The following is an 18,353-nucleotide window of genomic DNA, read 5'->3' as shown; positions in this document are numbered from 1 at the left end:
GGGAAAATGTTGTATCTAGAATATCTTAGTGGGCCCATATCAATAAATTTGGCCTGACAGCACTTTGTAATTCTTCATCTCGATCCCTGTATTAGATTCCTGGGGGTGCTATAGCCAAGTACCACACACTGAGTCGCTTAAAACAACAGAAAATTATTCTCTCACAGTTCTGGAGGTTAGATATCTGAAACCAAGTTGTTGGCAGGGTTATGCTTCTTCCAAAGGCTCTTTGGAATAAACTTTCCTTGCCTTTTCCTAGCTCCTACTGGCTCCCAGTATTTCTTGACTACATCACTCTAGTCTCTGGTTCCATCTTCACACATCCTTAGTCCTCTGTGTCTATATATCTCGGCATCCTCTCCTCTTATAAGGACACCAGTCATTAGATTTAAGGCCCAGTCTATTCCAGCATTACCTCATCTTAACTGATTCAATCTGCTAAGACCCTATTTCCAAATAAGGTCACATTGAGGTTCCAAGTGGACATGAATTTGGGGGACATTATTCAACCCAATATAATCCTTCAATATCCGGAAGATGTATAATTCACATATTCTTTTATTTGCTCTGATTTTTAAGCATGTGTATTTATTACTATTTCAAATAAAATTAAAGAGAAAAAAACCCATAATTCTTTGCCTTAAAATGCAAATATTCTTTCCATCCAGTTTTCTCCCTTCGGTGCCCGCTACCACTTAGTCTCCCTACGCTGGTCTCCCAGGCTTGCCCTTCGCCAGTCTTTCCTCTAACTGCAGGCAAAGTTATCTTCCAAAGTAATATCCTTCCTGTCTTTCAGCCGCGATTAAGCACAAGTTCCCTAGTTAGCCCAAGGTGGTTTTCATGACCTGGTTCCCAGCATCCTCCTTCCGTTTCACCCGAGTAGAACCGCCCCCCACCTCTGCCCCCACGCGCGCAGGTTCCCCGGCTGCTGCGCCGGGCCCCCGCCTGCACCCCGGTTCTGCGCCGGGCCCCCGCCTGCACCCCGGTTCTGCGCCGGGCCTCCGCCTGCACCCCGGTTCTGCGCCTCTTGCTTGACGACGCCCCTTGCACCCCTGCCTGCTGCTCATCTTCAGAGGCTACTCCTGTTCCCTCCCCAGAGATGAAACGTTTCGCCTTCTGATCTTTGACGTCTGTTCATCTTTCCCTTTTGTTCCGGTTCCTCTAAAATGAAATGTTCTACCTGAAAGAATACAGCCCAAGAACACACACTGCTGTTTGCTCAACTGTCCGGGGAACAGGCTCGCCCTTCCCGCCCTCGCGCCGGGGACGGACCGCAACTGCCAGCCCGCTGACGACACCGACGGCCGAGGTTCTCCAGGCTCGGGCCGGGCGCGACGGGCCGTCGCTCAGGGAAGGCCGGCGTCGCTCGGTCGCCCACCTCCCTCTACGGCCGAGGAGACCGGGTCGGCGCAGGGCGACACCTGGAGGCCCGGGGTGACTGCAAGGTGCGCGAACACGCAGCGCCCTTCACACCTCGGGCCGGTGTCCTCCTGCCGCCCGAGGACGCGGCCGGTTACGCGTCCAGCGTTCCCTCCTCTTAAGCCGCGGGCTGCCGGCGGCACCCAGGACCAGGGAGGCGCCGCGCGCACAAGCTCTGGGGCCCGGCGACCGCTCGAGGGGGCAGAGCATGCGCAGTGGCCACGCCGCGTCTGACCCCAGGAGGCGCATGCGCAGGCCCCGCGTCCTCCGACTCTCCGCCCCCGCGGGCCGCGCCCCCTCCGTAAGGGTCAGAGGCCGCGGGGCGGGCGGCGGTGACGCGCGCGGAAGCGCCGTGCGCACCGTCGGAAGCCAGCCCGCCGACAGCAGAGCGGCGGCGGCGGCCACGGCCGGGCGCCCCGACGGGAGGCGCCCCGATCGCTCGGAGGAGCTGACCCTCTGCGGCGCGGCCGCCGCCGTGGTCGGCAACCCTATGAGTCGGGGGACCATGCCCCAGCCTGGCGCGTGGTCCGGCGCGAGCTGCGCCGAGAAGCTGGCGCGGGAGGCGGGGGCCGTGTCTCCGGGCCCGGTCGGAGCAGCGGCGCGGGAGGGCGGGAAGGCGGCGGCCGGCGGGCAGCCGCGGGCCCCGGTGGGGTGCCCGGCCGAGCAGTGAGTCGCGGGGCGCGGCGGGGTGGGAGGGGGCACCGGGCTCGGTCCCCTCGGGAGCGCCGGGCGTGGGGTGGGCTAGGGGCTGGCGGGCGGAGGGCCCTTGGTACCCTCGGCTCTAAGTGAGGCGGTCGGGGACAGAGGCGTTTAAAGACACTTGTGTCCAGTGTCTCAGTAGAGATGGTTTTCCGGAGGGTCCCTCTCACAGTTATGGTCACCTAGTGCCTCCTCCCTCCCCCCTTTGACTATCTCCATAACTCTAAAGTTAAAGAAAGCTCCAGAAACTTGGGAAACGAACCCGAGAAGCGTATTATGTTAAAACCAGCACCCAGTGGATTTTTCCTTCACTCGGTGGGAAAGTGGAGCCGCGCGACATGTGTGTTCTTGAAGGCAAGTCGCTGCTTGACGAGCGTCCCACCTGTTGGGTAGACTTTGGAAGGAGTCTGACCCAGTTCTGTTTGCTCCTTAACGGCTTCGCCGAATATCCCCGCTCCCCCTTTATTTTTAAATACTGAAGGCAGTGCCGGTCAGGCCAGTTCCCTACAGAACTGTGAAGAAGGCCGTGTAAGTCGGAAGCGTTTATACTTTCTGCAGGGGGGTGGGAGCAGAATATAGACTTGAAGACTGAAACTTTCCCCACACTTTCCAAGCTCTACGCACATATAAATGTCTTTGAATTCCCAAATTGAGGAAAGCACTCGTATAACCAGTTTGACAGATAGCGTGACTGTAAAGTTAAATTGTAAAGTGTGTTCAAATGCTTTTTTCTCCTATAGTTTTGCATTTCCTAAAAAGGGGTCCATTGCAGGCCTGTTATGCAGCTAGTGTATTATAATAACTCTCCTTTGCGTAGTTCTTTACCATGGGCTATGACGTTTCTCATTTATTGAGCACCCAAACGCCTTGGGTTGTAATTATCCACACTTAATGGCCACTGGGAAGTATTTGGAGTAGGAGGTCTCAAAGTCCTGCCCCCAGGAGTGAGGCAGGTAACCTGAGTAAAGCTGGCCAGGTAGGTGTTCTGGAAAGCTGGGGGCATCTCTGTTGGAGGTAGTCTGTTAAATTTCAGTCTATAGTGGCTGGCTTTTCTGTATTTAAAAAATCCAGCTATCCCGGCTTTTGTATGAAATGGCCTGATTTTTAAATAGTAGCATTTTATTTTATATTTTAGTTGAAAGCACCTAGCAGGCCCATGTGTGAGCTGATGTGGCCTGTGGCTTCAGTTTTGCTGCCTGAATTGGAGACCTACCTCAGACTCACTCCTAAGCTGATAAAATAGGAAGAGGGTCTTCTGCCCCTCTCCCTCCACAGCCCATGGGGATTCCTAATTGCTACTACTACACTTCTGCCCCGGCTTAATGGCCCTGGTTCTCAGATGCTGCTCCTCAGCATTGGACTGAGCATCATGCAGCTTGGGGTGATGCAGAAACTGTGAAGCGAGACTGACTTCCCGAAAGAATACATAGTTATTTGGCAACTTTTCCTGATGGATTTGGTTTTGAGTCTGAGTACCTGGGGAAGTGTGCCACGGTGTGGAAGTAGCACTCCTTCCTGATGAAAAGGTTTTGTGCCATATTCTGGCTCCTGTCAGTAGAATTATAGACCTAGAGCGGAAAGGAATCTAAGAAACCCAGCCTATGCCTGGGTGGGAACCTCCTCCCATCTCTTTCTGGCTCCCTCAGCAAAGCAAGCAGAGGGACATGGTTTATGACAGCAAACTTCAGATTTTTCTTCTGGAATAGATGTTTCAATTTGCAGTTTATTTAGAGCTTCATTTCTTTTTCTTCCTGCTTTTGTTGTCTTTGATGATCTTACTCTCTTTTAACTCTCATAAGAGAACAAGGGGGAGCGAGGGAAAGGAGGTGAAGATAACTTCAGGTGTCAGCAACTTCTGAACATCACATCTTATATTTTGAGCTTTCTTGCCTATTATATAGGCAGTGAAGCTATTTCTGTTTGCTTTGTGATACTTTCTTAAGGACTAGAGAAACTGTACTGCGTCATATAAACTGCTTATTTTATAGTTTGCAATATAATGTGTGCATATCAGTTCTTACATGATGAATATGTAGCCTAATACTTGGGTATAGATTTAAATAAATAGTGTAATGCCTGGATTACAACCTAAAATACTTTTTAAACTGTGTTTTTCTGTCATTGGAGCCAAGACTGTTCTCAACGAAAGAATCAGGTTTGCCCTGTACAGGAATTGAGTAAAATATTTGCACCTGATGAGTATATGAAACACCATAAAACTGCAGGTATTTTGTGATACCCTGCAGTCATTTTTAATGCAATCAGTAGACAGTAATTAGGAATATGAACCATAGCCCAGCTTTGCAGCCATTAATCATTTGGGATATGACTCTTTGAAGGTTGCAGTGATGTGAATGGGAGCATTGGATCATTTCCTAGGTAGTATTGTAAGATACTGATTCCTTTAGACCAGTGATTTTCAACTAGTGTGCTACAGGAATTTTTAAAACATGCAATGCCTGACTATTTAGTCAGGGCTACTGACCTCTTTTCCCTTAGATTGTTAAAAAAATTACAACCACCACCCTGGTCTGTGTGGCTTGGTTGGATTGTTGACTTGTATATCTAGGTTGCAGGTTTGATTCCCTGTCAAGGCATGTACAGAAGGCATCCATTTGATGTTCTTTCTAACATCGATGTTTCTCTCTCCCCAGCCCCCCTTCCCCTCTCTCTAAAATCAGTAAGCATATCCTTGGGTGAGGTTTAAAAAAAAAATGACAACAGCCAACACAACAATAGCTGTCTGGTGTGAATGAATCAAAATTAAACCTATTATTTTTGGTCCGATCAGCAAAATTAGTTTATGTGTGCTATGAGATGAAAAAGATTGGAAATTGCTGCTGTAGACTAAGCTCACTGCATTTCACAAGGGAGAGAAATGGTGGGAGAGGGATATAAACACCACACAGATAAGCTACATTCTAAATCTCTCCCTCCATCCCTCTCCCCCTTCCTTCTTTACTTCTTAGCTCCTTTGAGAGCTGTGGTTGACTGGTATCTCCACCCCCTCACCCCCCTCAAAGCCCTGAGGATGGCTCACAAGATGACTTAGGGTCCCATTTAAAGACATCTCAGGTCAGATCAGATTCAGTTGGCTTTTTTTGATGCTTCCTCATTGCTTTACCAGCAGGTCTATTATGCTTTATCCCCCGCTCACCCCACTCCTGCATTTGAAACTTAAGCTATGTCTGCTTCTTGCCTTTAGCTAAGCTAATCCATACTGTAGTCCTTGAGGACCAAGATGCTCCTGGGACATGGTTGGTGGCCAGGCCAGACATGCTTAGAGAATTGAGAAGTGAGACTGCATGGCTCTTCTGCCTGCTTGCCTGATGGTGGGACAGGGTTTGAATCTGGGGTCCACAGAGTGGTGATAGGCGGGTTGGGGGGAGCATGTCTATGAACTGCTCTGAAATTGAAGGCAAAATTTTTTGTGTATGTTTTTCTGGGCTGAGGTTCTGATGAAAGCTGTGGCTTCTCAAAGGGTCTATGAGTAACAACAGATTGTTAAACTATTGTTTTTGGGTGTTGCTAAATATACTATTGTGCCAGTGTGTCGATGAGTAACAACAGATTGTTAAACTATTATTCTTGGGTGTTGCTAAATGTACTATTGTGCCAATGTGTTTTCCCACCCACCTCACACCTTAGGAGCTCCTAGAGGTTGTATTTGATGGGATAACAGCTACTCCCTCCCGCCCCTTCCCCCACCTGAATGTAGAACGTGATTCAGGATTTAGAGTTTAGATGTCTCTGAGATTCACACCTCATTGTGCGTTCTGGGTTGTCCCCATATACCTCTGGAAGTCACATGAGCCAGTCATGGAAAGTACAGTTGCAGAAGGGAGGTGGAATTTTGGCCTGGGTGCTGGTACTTTCCTGCATTTGATGTGTTGTTCACCCATCTCTACAACCGGTAAGCGGTGGAGGAAGGCTGGGTTGAGTGGTCTTTGCTTTTCCTGTGTAGGAAGGTGCATTGGTGTCACAGTGGTTGACACTGTCTCACCAACACTGCCTGCGCCATTAGTCTCCTAGTGCAGGCCACGTTAAGCATGAACTGCAGTGTTCAAGTGCAGAGAGCTGAACAAAGTCATACTCAGTTTGGCTTTTTTAGACAAGTAAGGGGAAGTTGATGCAAGTGTTCATAATGGTGAGTGATTAAAATCTTGTCTTGTTAGCTTTGCATATATGTCAACATTGACTTTTTTTATATTACATCTTTACTGATATTAGAAATTGAAAAATTGGCTTCACAGAAAGGTTGTCTGCTTCACTGAGCTGTTTTTTGGCTTATAGCTTTTGTTCTTAGGAATAGTGTATTTTTTTTATATGTATGTAGTAAGCATTTTTAAGTTAAGTTTTCAAAATTTACTGTTATGCAGTCTTTGAACAGAGCAAAAGGAAGGTTATAATTTAGAATGCAACGTCATGTAACTTAATGATGTATATTAAGAATAAATATGTATATATTAAGAAGAAATATGTTACCTCTAGCTTAAGAGAAAATGGGAGCTTGAATACATACACTTTAAAATAACATTATGGTGCTAAACTAAAAATTTTCTAAGGAGGAATTGCTAACATTTTGGATTTAAAATTTAACTCAACTGTATAATTGTGACTTGCATGCCATGGTCCCCATGAAATCAAGTCACATTTACGACTTTGTCTTACTTTTCTTTACTACTTTTCTGGGTATCTGTATGCTTTCTAGAAGGAAACTCTGGTGTGGTGATCGTTTAAGTCTGTGGGCTTCAGTGACCTCTTTTGTGCCAAATGGTAGACATTCCCCACCCCGCCTCAACTTGGCACTTACAAAAGATTGCCAAATTTCGAAACTGCAGTGTTTTATCTTATCATTTAATATCCCTTTCCTATCATTGTTTCACTATTTTCCTTTCCCATAACAAAAATTCAAACCTTTAGTTATTTCAGATTCATGGGTTTAAATATAATTTCATTTTGTTGTTATTTTCAGTTTTAATATTTTGATGCTTAAAAAAGTAAAAGCAAATGTTTATTGAGTGAAGTATCTTCTTAAATAAAATTAGTTTTTCTTGCTCTTAGCTCTCTCCAGTTGGTTGTCCTTATGTTGGATAAATATCTCATTTTGACTGTTAAGTGTCTTCTTTTTTGACCATATTGATTGAGCTTTATTGCTTAAATTTAAAATTTACCTTCTCTCCAAGGCAATACAACTTTAGGATAATTTTTAAGGTGGCCTTTAAAGGCCATATTACAATTTCCTTGATGACCTTGAAAAGCTAGCAAATGTCCTTGATGGCTATGGAAGTTAGGAAACATTTGTGCATAAGATCTGAATGAAATCTAGTTGTGGCCTAAGTATTTGAATATACTCTAGACCTCATTCATCAATTCCTGCTTTGCTGCTTTTGTATATCATGAAACGCTCCTTTTTATTTTCAGTAATCTCGCTTTCTCTTTCTGTCTTCCCTTTGATTTCTTTCTGTTCCTCTCCTGTTGGCCTTTGTGGGAGCTTGTAATTGTGGCTGTACTGAGAAATGTTTGTTCAGAGAACCCCATCTGGACACTGGTGTTGTGATTGCACTTTGGTTATTTTGTAGATTGAAAAGGGAGAGGACAAAGTAGAGCCAAATGTACTTTGTACGAAGTAGAATGTGTAGCAACTCATAGAGTCCTCGTCTGTTAGAAGTAAGAACTGGAAGAGGAACATGTAGATCAGCGACGTTCAACCGGTGTGCCGAAGGAATTTTAAAACATGCAATACCTGCCTATTTAGCCAGGGGCACAGACCTCTTTTCCCTTAGGTTATCAAAGAAAAAAAATGACAACAGCCAACGCAACAGTAGCTGTTTGGTATGAATGAATCAAAATTATACCTATTTTTGTCAGATTGGCAAAAAATATATTTTTTGATGTGCCACAGAATTTTAGTAATTAGTTTATGTGTGCCAGAGATGAAAAAGGTTGAAAATCGCTGATGTAGATCATGTAGATCTTGTCCAGTCTTCTCATTGTGAAGATGAGAGAACTGAGGCCAAAATTAGGGAAGTGCTTGCCCAAAGACATGCTTCTGATAATATTTTGAAGTGATTCACTTGAGTGCCTGTTTTATAGGATCAGAATGTTTTATGTTTGATAAAGCTAGGAAGGTGGCTGAAAGGTATCATTAAATTAGTGAAAGAAGAACTAACATATTTAGTCACTTTTTATTTTAGGTGTTTGATGTATAGTCTCTGGGAATGTGGTTTCTGTTTGCTTTGAACTCTGGCACAGGCTCTGTGGGTGACATCACACCTTTTACTTGAAATCTGACTGGAGCCAGAGTACATGGAAAGTACCTTTTCCTTAATATGACCCCTTACCCCCAGAACATTAAAAAAATAGGCACACATACACCATCACCTTTATTTTAGAGAGAAAAAAGGGATGAGAAATGGTCATTGGGCAAAATGTTTATTAACACTTTTTGCACCAATGGATATAGTATGAGAATTTATAAGAATAGCTAACTTTTTTGAGTGCTGAGTATTTTACATGTCTCTTCTCACAGCAGTCTTTTGAGGTGGATACTTTTATTGTCCTTTACAGTGGTTAAATTTAGGCGCTGAGAGGTGTAGTTACTTCAGTTCCATGGTTATACATATGGCTAATAAGGGCTTTAGTGAGGAGTGGTTAAACCCTGGCCTTCTAACTTTGGGTTTCTGTTCCATCCATGGCTCTCTAGCAGGGTCACCACAAAGCACACGTCCTGATGTGTTAGGCTGTGTGTCTATCGGGCAGAGGGAATAGGCAGAGCCAGTCACAGGTGTGAAAGCAGAAGGCTGAAACCTTGGACAGGTGTGGGTGTGTGTAGTGAATCCTGGAATACTGGCTAGACTGGTGGGTTAGGTCCAGATTTTAGACTTTGCTGCTTATTTGGGAGCATTGAAGGTTTCAGTGGGGTGGAGAGAGGCAGGTATGTTAGATTCGGCTGTAGTAGGCTGTGGATGGGGGGGGGAACGACACGGGGACGGAGATGGGACACGGGATGGGACGACTAAGGGAATTGGGGATGGGAGTGTTTCAGTGGTTCACTTAATTCCATATTGTTTATTGACCTTATTAACTCCCCCTTCCTGTGTTCCATTGTGCTTTGAGCCTCCCATCTTGTGTGAGGGTTGTGGTGTGCTGTCATCAGGAGGCAGTATAGGGAATTGAAGGTCTGATTACTCGTTTTGTGTACATCAGCCAATTTCCTTCTTTTTAGCTCTGGGTGTCTCCTGTGCTTTCTGAAGTACTTGGCACCTCCAGATCCCAAGCCTTTCTGGGATTCTGCAGGGTTTACTGGTCTTCCCTTCAGCAGATGCCCTTCCACAGGCAATGAGGCGCTCTGTCCTCCATCATTTTCTACTCCTTCATCCACTTTTGTACTTTCACATGTTTTGTGGTTTCAGCAAAGGATAGCGTTTCTGTTTCCCATCATTGTCATGTGGTGGATGTTGAGGGGAAGAGAAGGCATCCTAAAACCAGAGGTCCCATTGTTCATCCTTGTCTAGCACCCAATAGTGTTATCTCCCTTTCTGGTATTTAGTAGGCTCTTTTTAGTTCACTAACTGAGACTAGAGACTCTTTAGGAGGCGATTATATAAGCACCAAGTTAGTAGCAGTGGCAGCAGCAAGCGTATGTGGGACAGAAGGGATAAGCTCAGTGGAACATAGGTGGCTGCTTGAATGTGAGGGTCAGGGAGCAGGGGGAACCTTGGGAAATATTTTTTTTAGCTTTGGGGATTTGTAATAATTGATGCTCACCTGTTGTTTTCAAAGTAGCTATTGTAAAGTTTGCTTGTGACATTTGAAGTGGCCATCGGCCTGCATTCCTGTATAAATACTTATAATAGCACTATACCTATTCTTGGAACTTGATAGAATCTGACAGTGCTTCATTGATAAGACACATGCTAACATGCTTACATGTGTAGAAGAGGCATTAATAGACATTACCATTAAAGTGACCTCAGAGTCACGTGGGAAATGGAATGATTTAAAATGTCTCATTTAAAGTAAAAGTCTCTTAAGTGGAATGATAGAAACATGAGCATCTAAGATGAAAAACCCGTATTTTATCCAATTGTTATTGTGTAATATGAAAAAAATTAAACTTTAAATGTCTTATTAATTTTTTAAACACCTGCATTTGTGATAAGAGGGCAAATGTCAGTGTAACAAATTTTTGAAATGTCTCATTTGGTATGATTTCAGCGAGGAGGACATGTATCGTGCCGCGGATGAAATAGAAAAGGAGAAAGAGTTACTTATACATGAAAGAGGGTTATCAGGTATGTTGGGAGTTGTTTTACTTATAGAGTTCTTACTGTTTATAGCAGAAAATGCTATTAAATCAGTCTGTCCATTTTCATAAAATATTAAGATGTACTTCCCAGAAAATATGTATAAGGTCTCACTTGCATGCAATTATTCACTTACTAAAGTCTGTTTGGAGAGTACTATTTCCTGAGGTTTTAACATTTTAATGAAAGTATTCTCTCTATGTCCTTTACATTTATGTCATTTTTGCACCTGTGAGGATTTGTTGAATCTCTTCACACCAAAGAAAGAATGGTCATGGGATCAGTAGCACTAATTCTTTCATTGTTTCATGATTTTGTGTCCATGTTTCTTCTCAGTCATACCTGCTCTTCTCACCTCAACCAGGGCCCTTTGACCCATCATTGCTGCTAGGGTGAGACATTACATCCTGGCCTCCTCCACTGTGGGCATGGCAGGTAGGGCTGTGTGTGAAGTACCTCCTTACTTCTCTGGCTAGCCTTGTGCAGGAGCCAAGTGGGGATGCTCAAGTGGCATTTTCTCTCTTAATGTAGTGTAATGTGTGTGTTCTACTGGTTTGTCTTGAGAACTAGCTTCTGTTTACTTTATGGTTAACAAAAGTATTACCATATGTGTAATTATGAAGAAATGATACAAAGTGACGTTTTGTTGATAATTTTCAAGTCTCGCTCAACAAGGAATTGGTGGAACTCCTCACTGATGGCCATAGGAGATGTTTTTGTAGGGGTCCAGTGACATGTGTTCCTGGACCACACTGTTCTGGTCCTCCTTGAAATTGCTGAGGACGCTTGATTTCTTCTCCTATGGTTGCACAAAATTCACTCCTCATACAGAGTCCTTATTAGTCATATCTCTGAGGAGGAGGTGATTTTTGGCTATTGTGTATTCCTGCTACATTTGCAGAGACTTCTTACTTTGTCCTTCATTGTGAAGGTTCTGTTGTGATTCCTTTCTGTCTGCCAGTATAGCCCTCCGCTCGTATGGCCCTTTGTAGTCCGTTTAGCTTTTCAGTGGGCCTTGTCATTTCCAGCTTTAGTCTGAGATTAAAATGGACCCCTTTATATTCTTTCTTGCATTTTAGCCCTCCAGGTTTATTCATTGCCTTCTTGAAATAACCTCCTTTGAAAGTGGCTGTGTAAGGGTCTGTTGGTGGGAAGCTCTGTATGTTTGAAAAAATTTTTATTTCATTTCCTTTCTTGAATAACTCCAGATGACTAATGTTTTCTCTAATCTTTTTGAAGGTTTTATTGCTTTGTCTTCTGGTTTCTGTTGTAGTTAAAACACTGCGGCCATACTAACCCTTGGTAGATAATTTGCCTTTTCCTTCTTTCTTTGTCTTAGGTGTTTTCCCTTGATAACTCTTAAGTGTGGATTTTTTTTAACATATTGCTTGAGATTTTTGTTTGTATCCCTGGGTACCTAGTTTTCATCAGTTTGGGAGAATTCTCAGCCATTATCTTTATGAATATTGCCTTTTTCCATTTCTCTGTATTTACTCCTTCCAGAACTCCAATTAGATATTTGCCAGCTCCCATTCACTCATCCGAGGCTCCCAGTTGCACAGGCTTTCACACATATTTTTGATCTTGTAGCCTCTGTTGCATTCTGGATAGTTTATTCAGATCTCTTTTCTTTTTCTTTCTTTTTTGGAAAAGTTCTGTCCCCCACCCCCCTAATTTGCATGGTTGTAAGTCTAATTATGCCAATTGCTATTTTTGCTTATTTCTTGTTTCTTCAAAGTTTGAATTGTAAGTTCAGCTCTTACATGTATCTGTGTACAGAGTTTGTGCAACTTGGCTTGAGTGTGAGAAAATTTGACCTTATTTTTGCCAGGCACCCAGGGTGTCAGCTGCCTTGGGCCACCTTATCTGAATTTCTAGACTTGGATTTCAGGGTCTTGTGGAAAATCTGAATCCATGCCCTGTGTCTGTATGAGAGCCGGCCTGTGGTTATGAATTCTCAGGAGAGATTTCCTCTCCCCCATGTCAGAGCCCAGGTCAAGACAAAGTTTTCTTAAAGTTCTCTTTTAAAGTTAGTGAAAAGGTTTCTTTCACCTTCTCCAAGGATGAGCGTACTGTGGCTCCCTAGCCAAATTTGATGTTTCACCTGGTTTTGTAAATAAAGTTTTATTAGAACATCTTAGTCTACATATTGTCCATGGTGGCTTTTATGCATGGTAAATTTGAGTAGTTGTGACAGAACTTTTAACTTCCCATCTTCCAAGAGTCTGATCTTTGTCTTTGTCAGTGCATGGTGGTGAAGGACCAGACCTTTGTTTACTTCATCTCCTGGTTACCATCTGTGTTTCAGCCCCCCTCCCTTTTTCTCCATTAGAATGTTCTTCCCTGGTGGAGTCTATGTAGTCTGCAGTTAAACAAAGAAAGGAGCTATTGTACTCTCTAAGCTGCTTGATTGAGGTCAGGCACTGCCTGTCTTGCACCTCCAGCCCCTGGCCTAGAGGATGGCATGCAGTGGCTGTTGGTGCCCTCCTCTCAAAAAACAGCAGCAGGATGGGCATTAAAGTACCATTTTGATGCTAGCAGCTGTGCCAGTACCCCATTTCCTCACCCTCACTGCCTCATACCTGAATCTGACTTAGCACTGGATTGTGGCCTGTGGCTGGCTTTTTGGCTAGGTGAGGTCCCCTGGCCCTATCCACCCTGCCCAGGGAGCAGGTGTCATCGTGGCATGTGCAGGAATGAGGGCTCCAATGGAGGAGGCCCCTCCTGAGCAGGAAGCGTGCTCCTGGTGGGAGAATATGGCCCAGTAAATGTCCTCGATTCTGGACATTAGCAGTTCCTCGTGGTTTGTGGGGAGGACAGTGGAGGGGTAGATACAAGGCATCCCTTCCCTCTAATAAGTAGACATTCAAAAAGTGGTTCTTGAATTTCAACAGTGATAGTTCTTTATTTGAAGATTGACTGTGCAGCATTGGTATTTGTGGTCTCTACATAATGGTTCAGGGGTCTGATTCACTTGTAAGCCAATCCTGACTTATGCCACAGATACATGCATCTATATTGTCTGTATATGTGTTATTTCTCCTTTTACATACAAGGTTTATTTTCTTTATAAAGGAATTCAACATGAGATTTTTAAAAAATAGGCAGTTCTTAATGTTTTGCATTAAAAAAAATGATTTACTTGAACTGCAGGAAGGGCTTAGGGGTTCCTCTTTTGTGCTCCTAATCAGTCATCTCAGCATCCATCACACCCTGGCTTGTGAATGCCTGTTGTCTTTTTCTTCAGTGGACTTTAAACCCATTCAGGGCAGAATCTTGGTCTTAAGCCTTCATATTCCTAGCTCAATGCTTGATGTGTGTTAGACACTCAGTAAATGTTGAGTTGAGCCGAATCTAATATTTTAATTTTACATACAACTTCCTCTGGAGTGAATATGTTGTAAGGTACTTATGTGTCTATATCCTCATTTTTTTCTAACATTTACTTCTTCAATAATTTTAAAAAAAGGAAATCAAGATATGCCTGATTATTTACTTCCCTTTTTTCCTAAAACATACACAGACATACGTGTGTGCATGCGTATGCGTAGACCACAAAATCAAACCTCAGGCAACAAAGAAAACTAAAGGCCATTTTCTTACTATATCACCATAAGTTGTACTTTTAATTTTGTTTTGTTAGAGTCTAATGAGGTCTGTGGTTCAACTAATGTTGAGAGCCCCATTAGTTTCTGGCTTATTATCAATAACTTGTAGTCTTTGGGGACCAGGGCAGGATATAAATTAATAAAATCAGTTAAATGTACGTTTTGTTATAGAAATGTTATCTCTTTGTATAATGGGTGAAAAAAACTTATTACAAATCATTAGATGTATTTTCTCATAGCTCAGATTTTTGCATGTTATTGATTCAGAACAGTATTCATGGACACCTGCGTTCAAGCAGTTGCAGGTGCTGAGGACACAGCCAAGAAATAAAACAAGCCCCTGCCCTCAAGGAGCTCCTGTTATGCTCTTTTTGGGTGTGAGTGTAGATGTGGGTGTGAAGCAGGATGAGGAATACAGAAAAAGAAATATGTTGGGTGTTAGTGCCAGGAAGTAAAACAGAACAGTGTAAGAGAAATATAGAATGAAGGTATGTGACAGACATTATGATATGCTCAGAGGTGAGCAGAGACCTGCTTGGAATGTGGGAACAGGTACCTGGAATGAGATACCTGGGAGCTCTCAGAACCCAGGAGTGATGGATATTGTTAAAATGCATCACTCTGGCTGCCCTGTGGAGACTAGTTAGTAGAGTGTGGTGATAAGGCAGATCCATTGGGAGACCTCTGTGGTTATCTAGGAATGAGGGGATAGTGGTCTAGACCAGGTGGTGGACAATGGTGGGATTCTGGATTTTTTGAAATGAAGTGAAAGAGAAAGTAATCCCCACATAAAGCAGTACCATTGTTCTGATTATGCTTTGTTTCATTATTTCCCCCTCCCCACTTTTGTTTGACTCTTTAACAGAACCTAAATTAAGTGTGGCTCCTGAAATGGATATCATGGACTACTGCAAAAAAGAATGGAGGGGAAATACGCAAAAAGCTACATGTATGAAAAAGGTATGACACCTAGATGCACATATTTCAAGCCTTTCAAATAGTCTATCATAGGTAATTATTTAGTGTGTCCTTTTATATTTTTAGACATTTATTATGACAACTGCTGTTACACTATATAAATACTGGTGTTTGATTTTAGAAATAAGAAAACAGACCCCAAAGATAAGGAACTTTTTTGAGTCACAGTATTAAAATAGAATCAGCATCAGTATTTAAGTAAAATGATTTCTTTGAAAAACACAGAAATGACTCTGTGCTGTTTAGAATTGGTCCAGCCATTGCTTTTTCTCTTAGGGTCATTTGGGAATGCCCTTCTGGCCTGGTGAGGTAAAAGATGTCCTATCCCCTACTGCCCCCACCTGGGTTTGATTTCATGCCTTCCAGTCTTATGGGCCTGCACTCCCTATGCACAAGAATCTGGAACTACTCCCCTCATTAGGGTGTCCCAGGAGCTGCTCCCTCCCAACAGCATTGCATAGATGGTGACCCTAAGGTAGTCTCCAAGGCTGCGGGACATTAGGGATTCCCATGCCGTGGTCCTCTTTTGACTGGTCTGGATCATTGCTCAGGCCCCCATCCCTTGACTCACTCCCATTGCACAGCCAGCTGAGCAGCACATCCTATTGGTTGCCCATGAATGCATCCTGATTCAAACATTCCTTAGTAGTGTGAACTGTGTGAAACTGCTACCATTCGACCTTTCTGAGCTGCAGAAATGACACTTTCCATCTAACACTTCCACCACCTCTCGAAACCTTTGCTCATTTTGCCCTTGGGTGTATTTACATTATAAATTTGAGTGCAATTCATGTATATTAAAGATATTGATCTGTCATATTTGGTAGGAATTTTTCTAATACATGTTTTTTGTTTATAACTGTATTGTTTAGGATTTTAAATTTATAAATATTTGAATACATTTGTTCTTATCCTCAGAACTTGTTTTTGTACAAAGTGTTGCACTTCTTTCAGCAGGAACCTCAGCTGCCCAGGCTGCCCGGAAATGGGCTGATCTTACTCAGAGTGTAGCTGCTGCTATTCAAGCTCAGAGCAAATGTCATCTTTGCTCCCTGCAAGTCTGGACTGTAGGCTCTTCGTGTCTCAGTCCCTTGTAAGAGAACTCAATCATGAAATAACAGGGACTCTCAGTTCCTGCCAGAGGTGAAGAACATTTAGATTTGTGAGGCCATCTGCTGAATATGCATATCTGCCACTCACAGATTTCGTAACAACCTTCCAGCCTGGTATCAAACTAGATAACCAGTAGGCCAGGTATCTAAACTATACAGACATACTTCATTTTACTGTGCTTTGCTTTGTTGCCTTTTTTACAAATTGAAGGTTTATGGCAGCCCTGCATTGAGCAGATGTATTGATGTGATTTTTCCTGCAGGCTCAGATGATGGTTAGCTTTTTTTTTTTTAGCAATAAACTGGTGGGGTTTTTTTTCATTCTTTTTAAAAAATTTTAGCTTTCAATTACAGTTTACATTTAATATTATTTTGTATTAGTTTCAGGTATACGGCATAGTGTTTAGATAATTATATACTTTACAAAATGTTCCCCCGATATTTCCAGTACCCAGCTGGCACCATCCGTAGTTATTACAATATTATTAACTATATCCCCTATGCTGTACTTTACATCCCCGTGACTGGTAATTACCAGTTTGGTTTTTTAAATTAAGGTATATATATTGCTTTTTTAGACATAATGCTCTTTGCATACTTAATAGACTACAGTAGAGTGTAAACATAACTTTTATCTGCACTGGGAAACCCAAACATTCATGTGACTCACTTTATTGAGATAGTTGCTTTGTTGCAGTGGTCTGGAACTGAACCTGCAATATCTCTGAGGTGTGCCTATATTTTTTTCATCTTCCCCGGAAATGCTTTCACTGACTTGAAATTTTATTTTATGACCTCAGCCTCTTTAAGGATCTGTTCTAACAACTGGCACCTGAGGTTCCTTAATTGAAGATGACTCCTAAGTTATCCAAATATTCCGTATTTTGGAATTCATGCTAAAATCATTCCTCTCTCATTTTATTTCAAGAGAAAGATTTGACCCTGTCGTTGGACTTTTCAGTGACCAAATAATCAAAGGCACATCAGTTCAGAAAATGTCATATCAGGACCCATGGCAGTAATTAGAGCATCTCAGAGCTGGATAAGAGATTGGGTCTTTGTTCTTTGTTTAGTCCTCATTTGTCTATTTTTGTTTTGGATCTTCTTTTTTTTTCCTTCCAAATATGTTTTTATTGATTTTAGGGAGGAAGGGAGAGGGATAGAGAGGTAGAAACATCGATCAGCTGCCTCCTGCATGCCCCATACTGGTGACTGATCCCACAACCCCGACATGTGCCCTGACTGGGAATCAGACAGGTGACCTCTTGGTTCTTGGGTCAGCACTCAACCATTGGGCCACACCGGCCAGGCTGTTTTGGATATTCGTTTGGAGGTGTATATAAATCCAAATTTAATTTTAAAAGTTTGATTCACCTCTGAAATAGCTTGAGTAATTTATGCATTTGGAGAGGTGCAGTTGCTTTTGAACTAGCCATTGTGAATATTCAAGGCAATTGGGGTTCCACAGTAGGGAAGAGATGCACATTAGTAGACATGAGTCTGCTTGATGGACCCTTATTTGTCACAGTGATTGAACCACTACATAAAAATGGGACCCTTGCCCGGCCGGGTGTGGCTCAGCTGTTGAACATCGTCGACCTAGGATCCAGGAGATCGTGGTTCGATTCCTGGTCAGGGCATATACCAGGATTGCGGGCTTGATCCCCAGTCAGGGGCCTGCAGGAGGCAGCCAATCAATGACTCTGTCATCATTGATGCTTCTATCTCTCTCTCTCTATCTCCCTTCCTCTCTCTGAAATCAATAAAGATATACTTTAAAAAAATGGGATTCTTAAAATTTTATTATTATAAAGAAGTTCTTTCATATCCACTGAGAACATTGTCCTGTGACTTGAACCTTGAAAACTAATAATGAGAGTCCAGCATGACAGTCTGTGTAGTGAGAGTGATATTCCTTCCTTTGTGTGAGTACAGGGTAGGAAGCAGGTTTCTAGTGACTGTCTAGGAAGAGCAGGACAAAGGATGGACAGGATGGAAGTGAGTGAGGTCGGGGAGCACTGAAGTTGATACTGATGCCTGAGCAGTGCCCACCCAGGGAAATCAGGTGAGCAGGTGTCTATGGACCAGGTCACTAGGATTTTATGGTGTTCTTTTTTGGAGTATGCCTCAAAATGTTCCATTTCAGTGGCTGTGTTTGAGTGATGAGCGTGTCACTGAACATTTCATTTCCTCTTTTCACTTCCAGACTGAACAAGAATGACAAATCC

General features: G+C 43.1%; 1 protein-coding gene across 1 annotated transcript in view; it reads left to right on the top strand.

Moving 5' to 3' along the window:
- Positions 1 to 1,803: 1,803 nt before the first annotated feature.
- OTULIN (OTU deubiquitinase with linear linkage specificity) overlaps positions 1,804 to 18,353 on the top strand; it is a 31,227-nt gene continuing 14,677 nt past the window's right edge. The window contains exons 1-3 of the mRNA XM_087815340.1: positions 1,804 to 2,085; positions 10,339 to 10,415; positions 14,901 to 14,995. Of these exons, the coding sequence (XP_087671466.1) occupies positions 1,910 to 2,085; positions 10,339 to 10,415; positions 14,901 to 14,995 (348 nt within the window). The 5' untranslated portion in view covers positions 1,804 to 1,909. The remainder of the gene's footprint in view (positions 2,086 to 10,338; positions 10,416 to 14,900; positions 14,996 to 18,353) is intronic.

This window comes from Miniopterus natalensis, chromosome 3 (genome assembly GCF_054644295.1).
Source record: "Miniopterus natalensis isolate mMinNat1 chromosome 3, mMinNat1.hap1, whole genome shotgun sequence".
Lineage (NCBI taxonomy): Eukaryota > Metazoa > Chordata > Mammalia > Chiroptera > Miniopteridae > Miniopterus > Miniopterus natalensis.
This window is presented reverse-complemented; position numbering and strand designations above follow the sequence as displayed.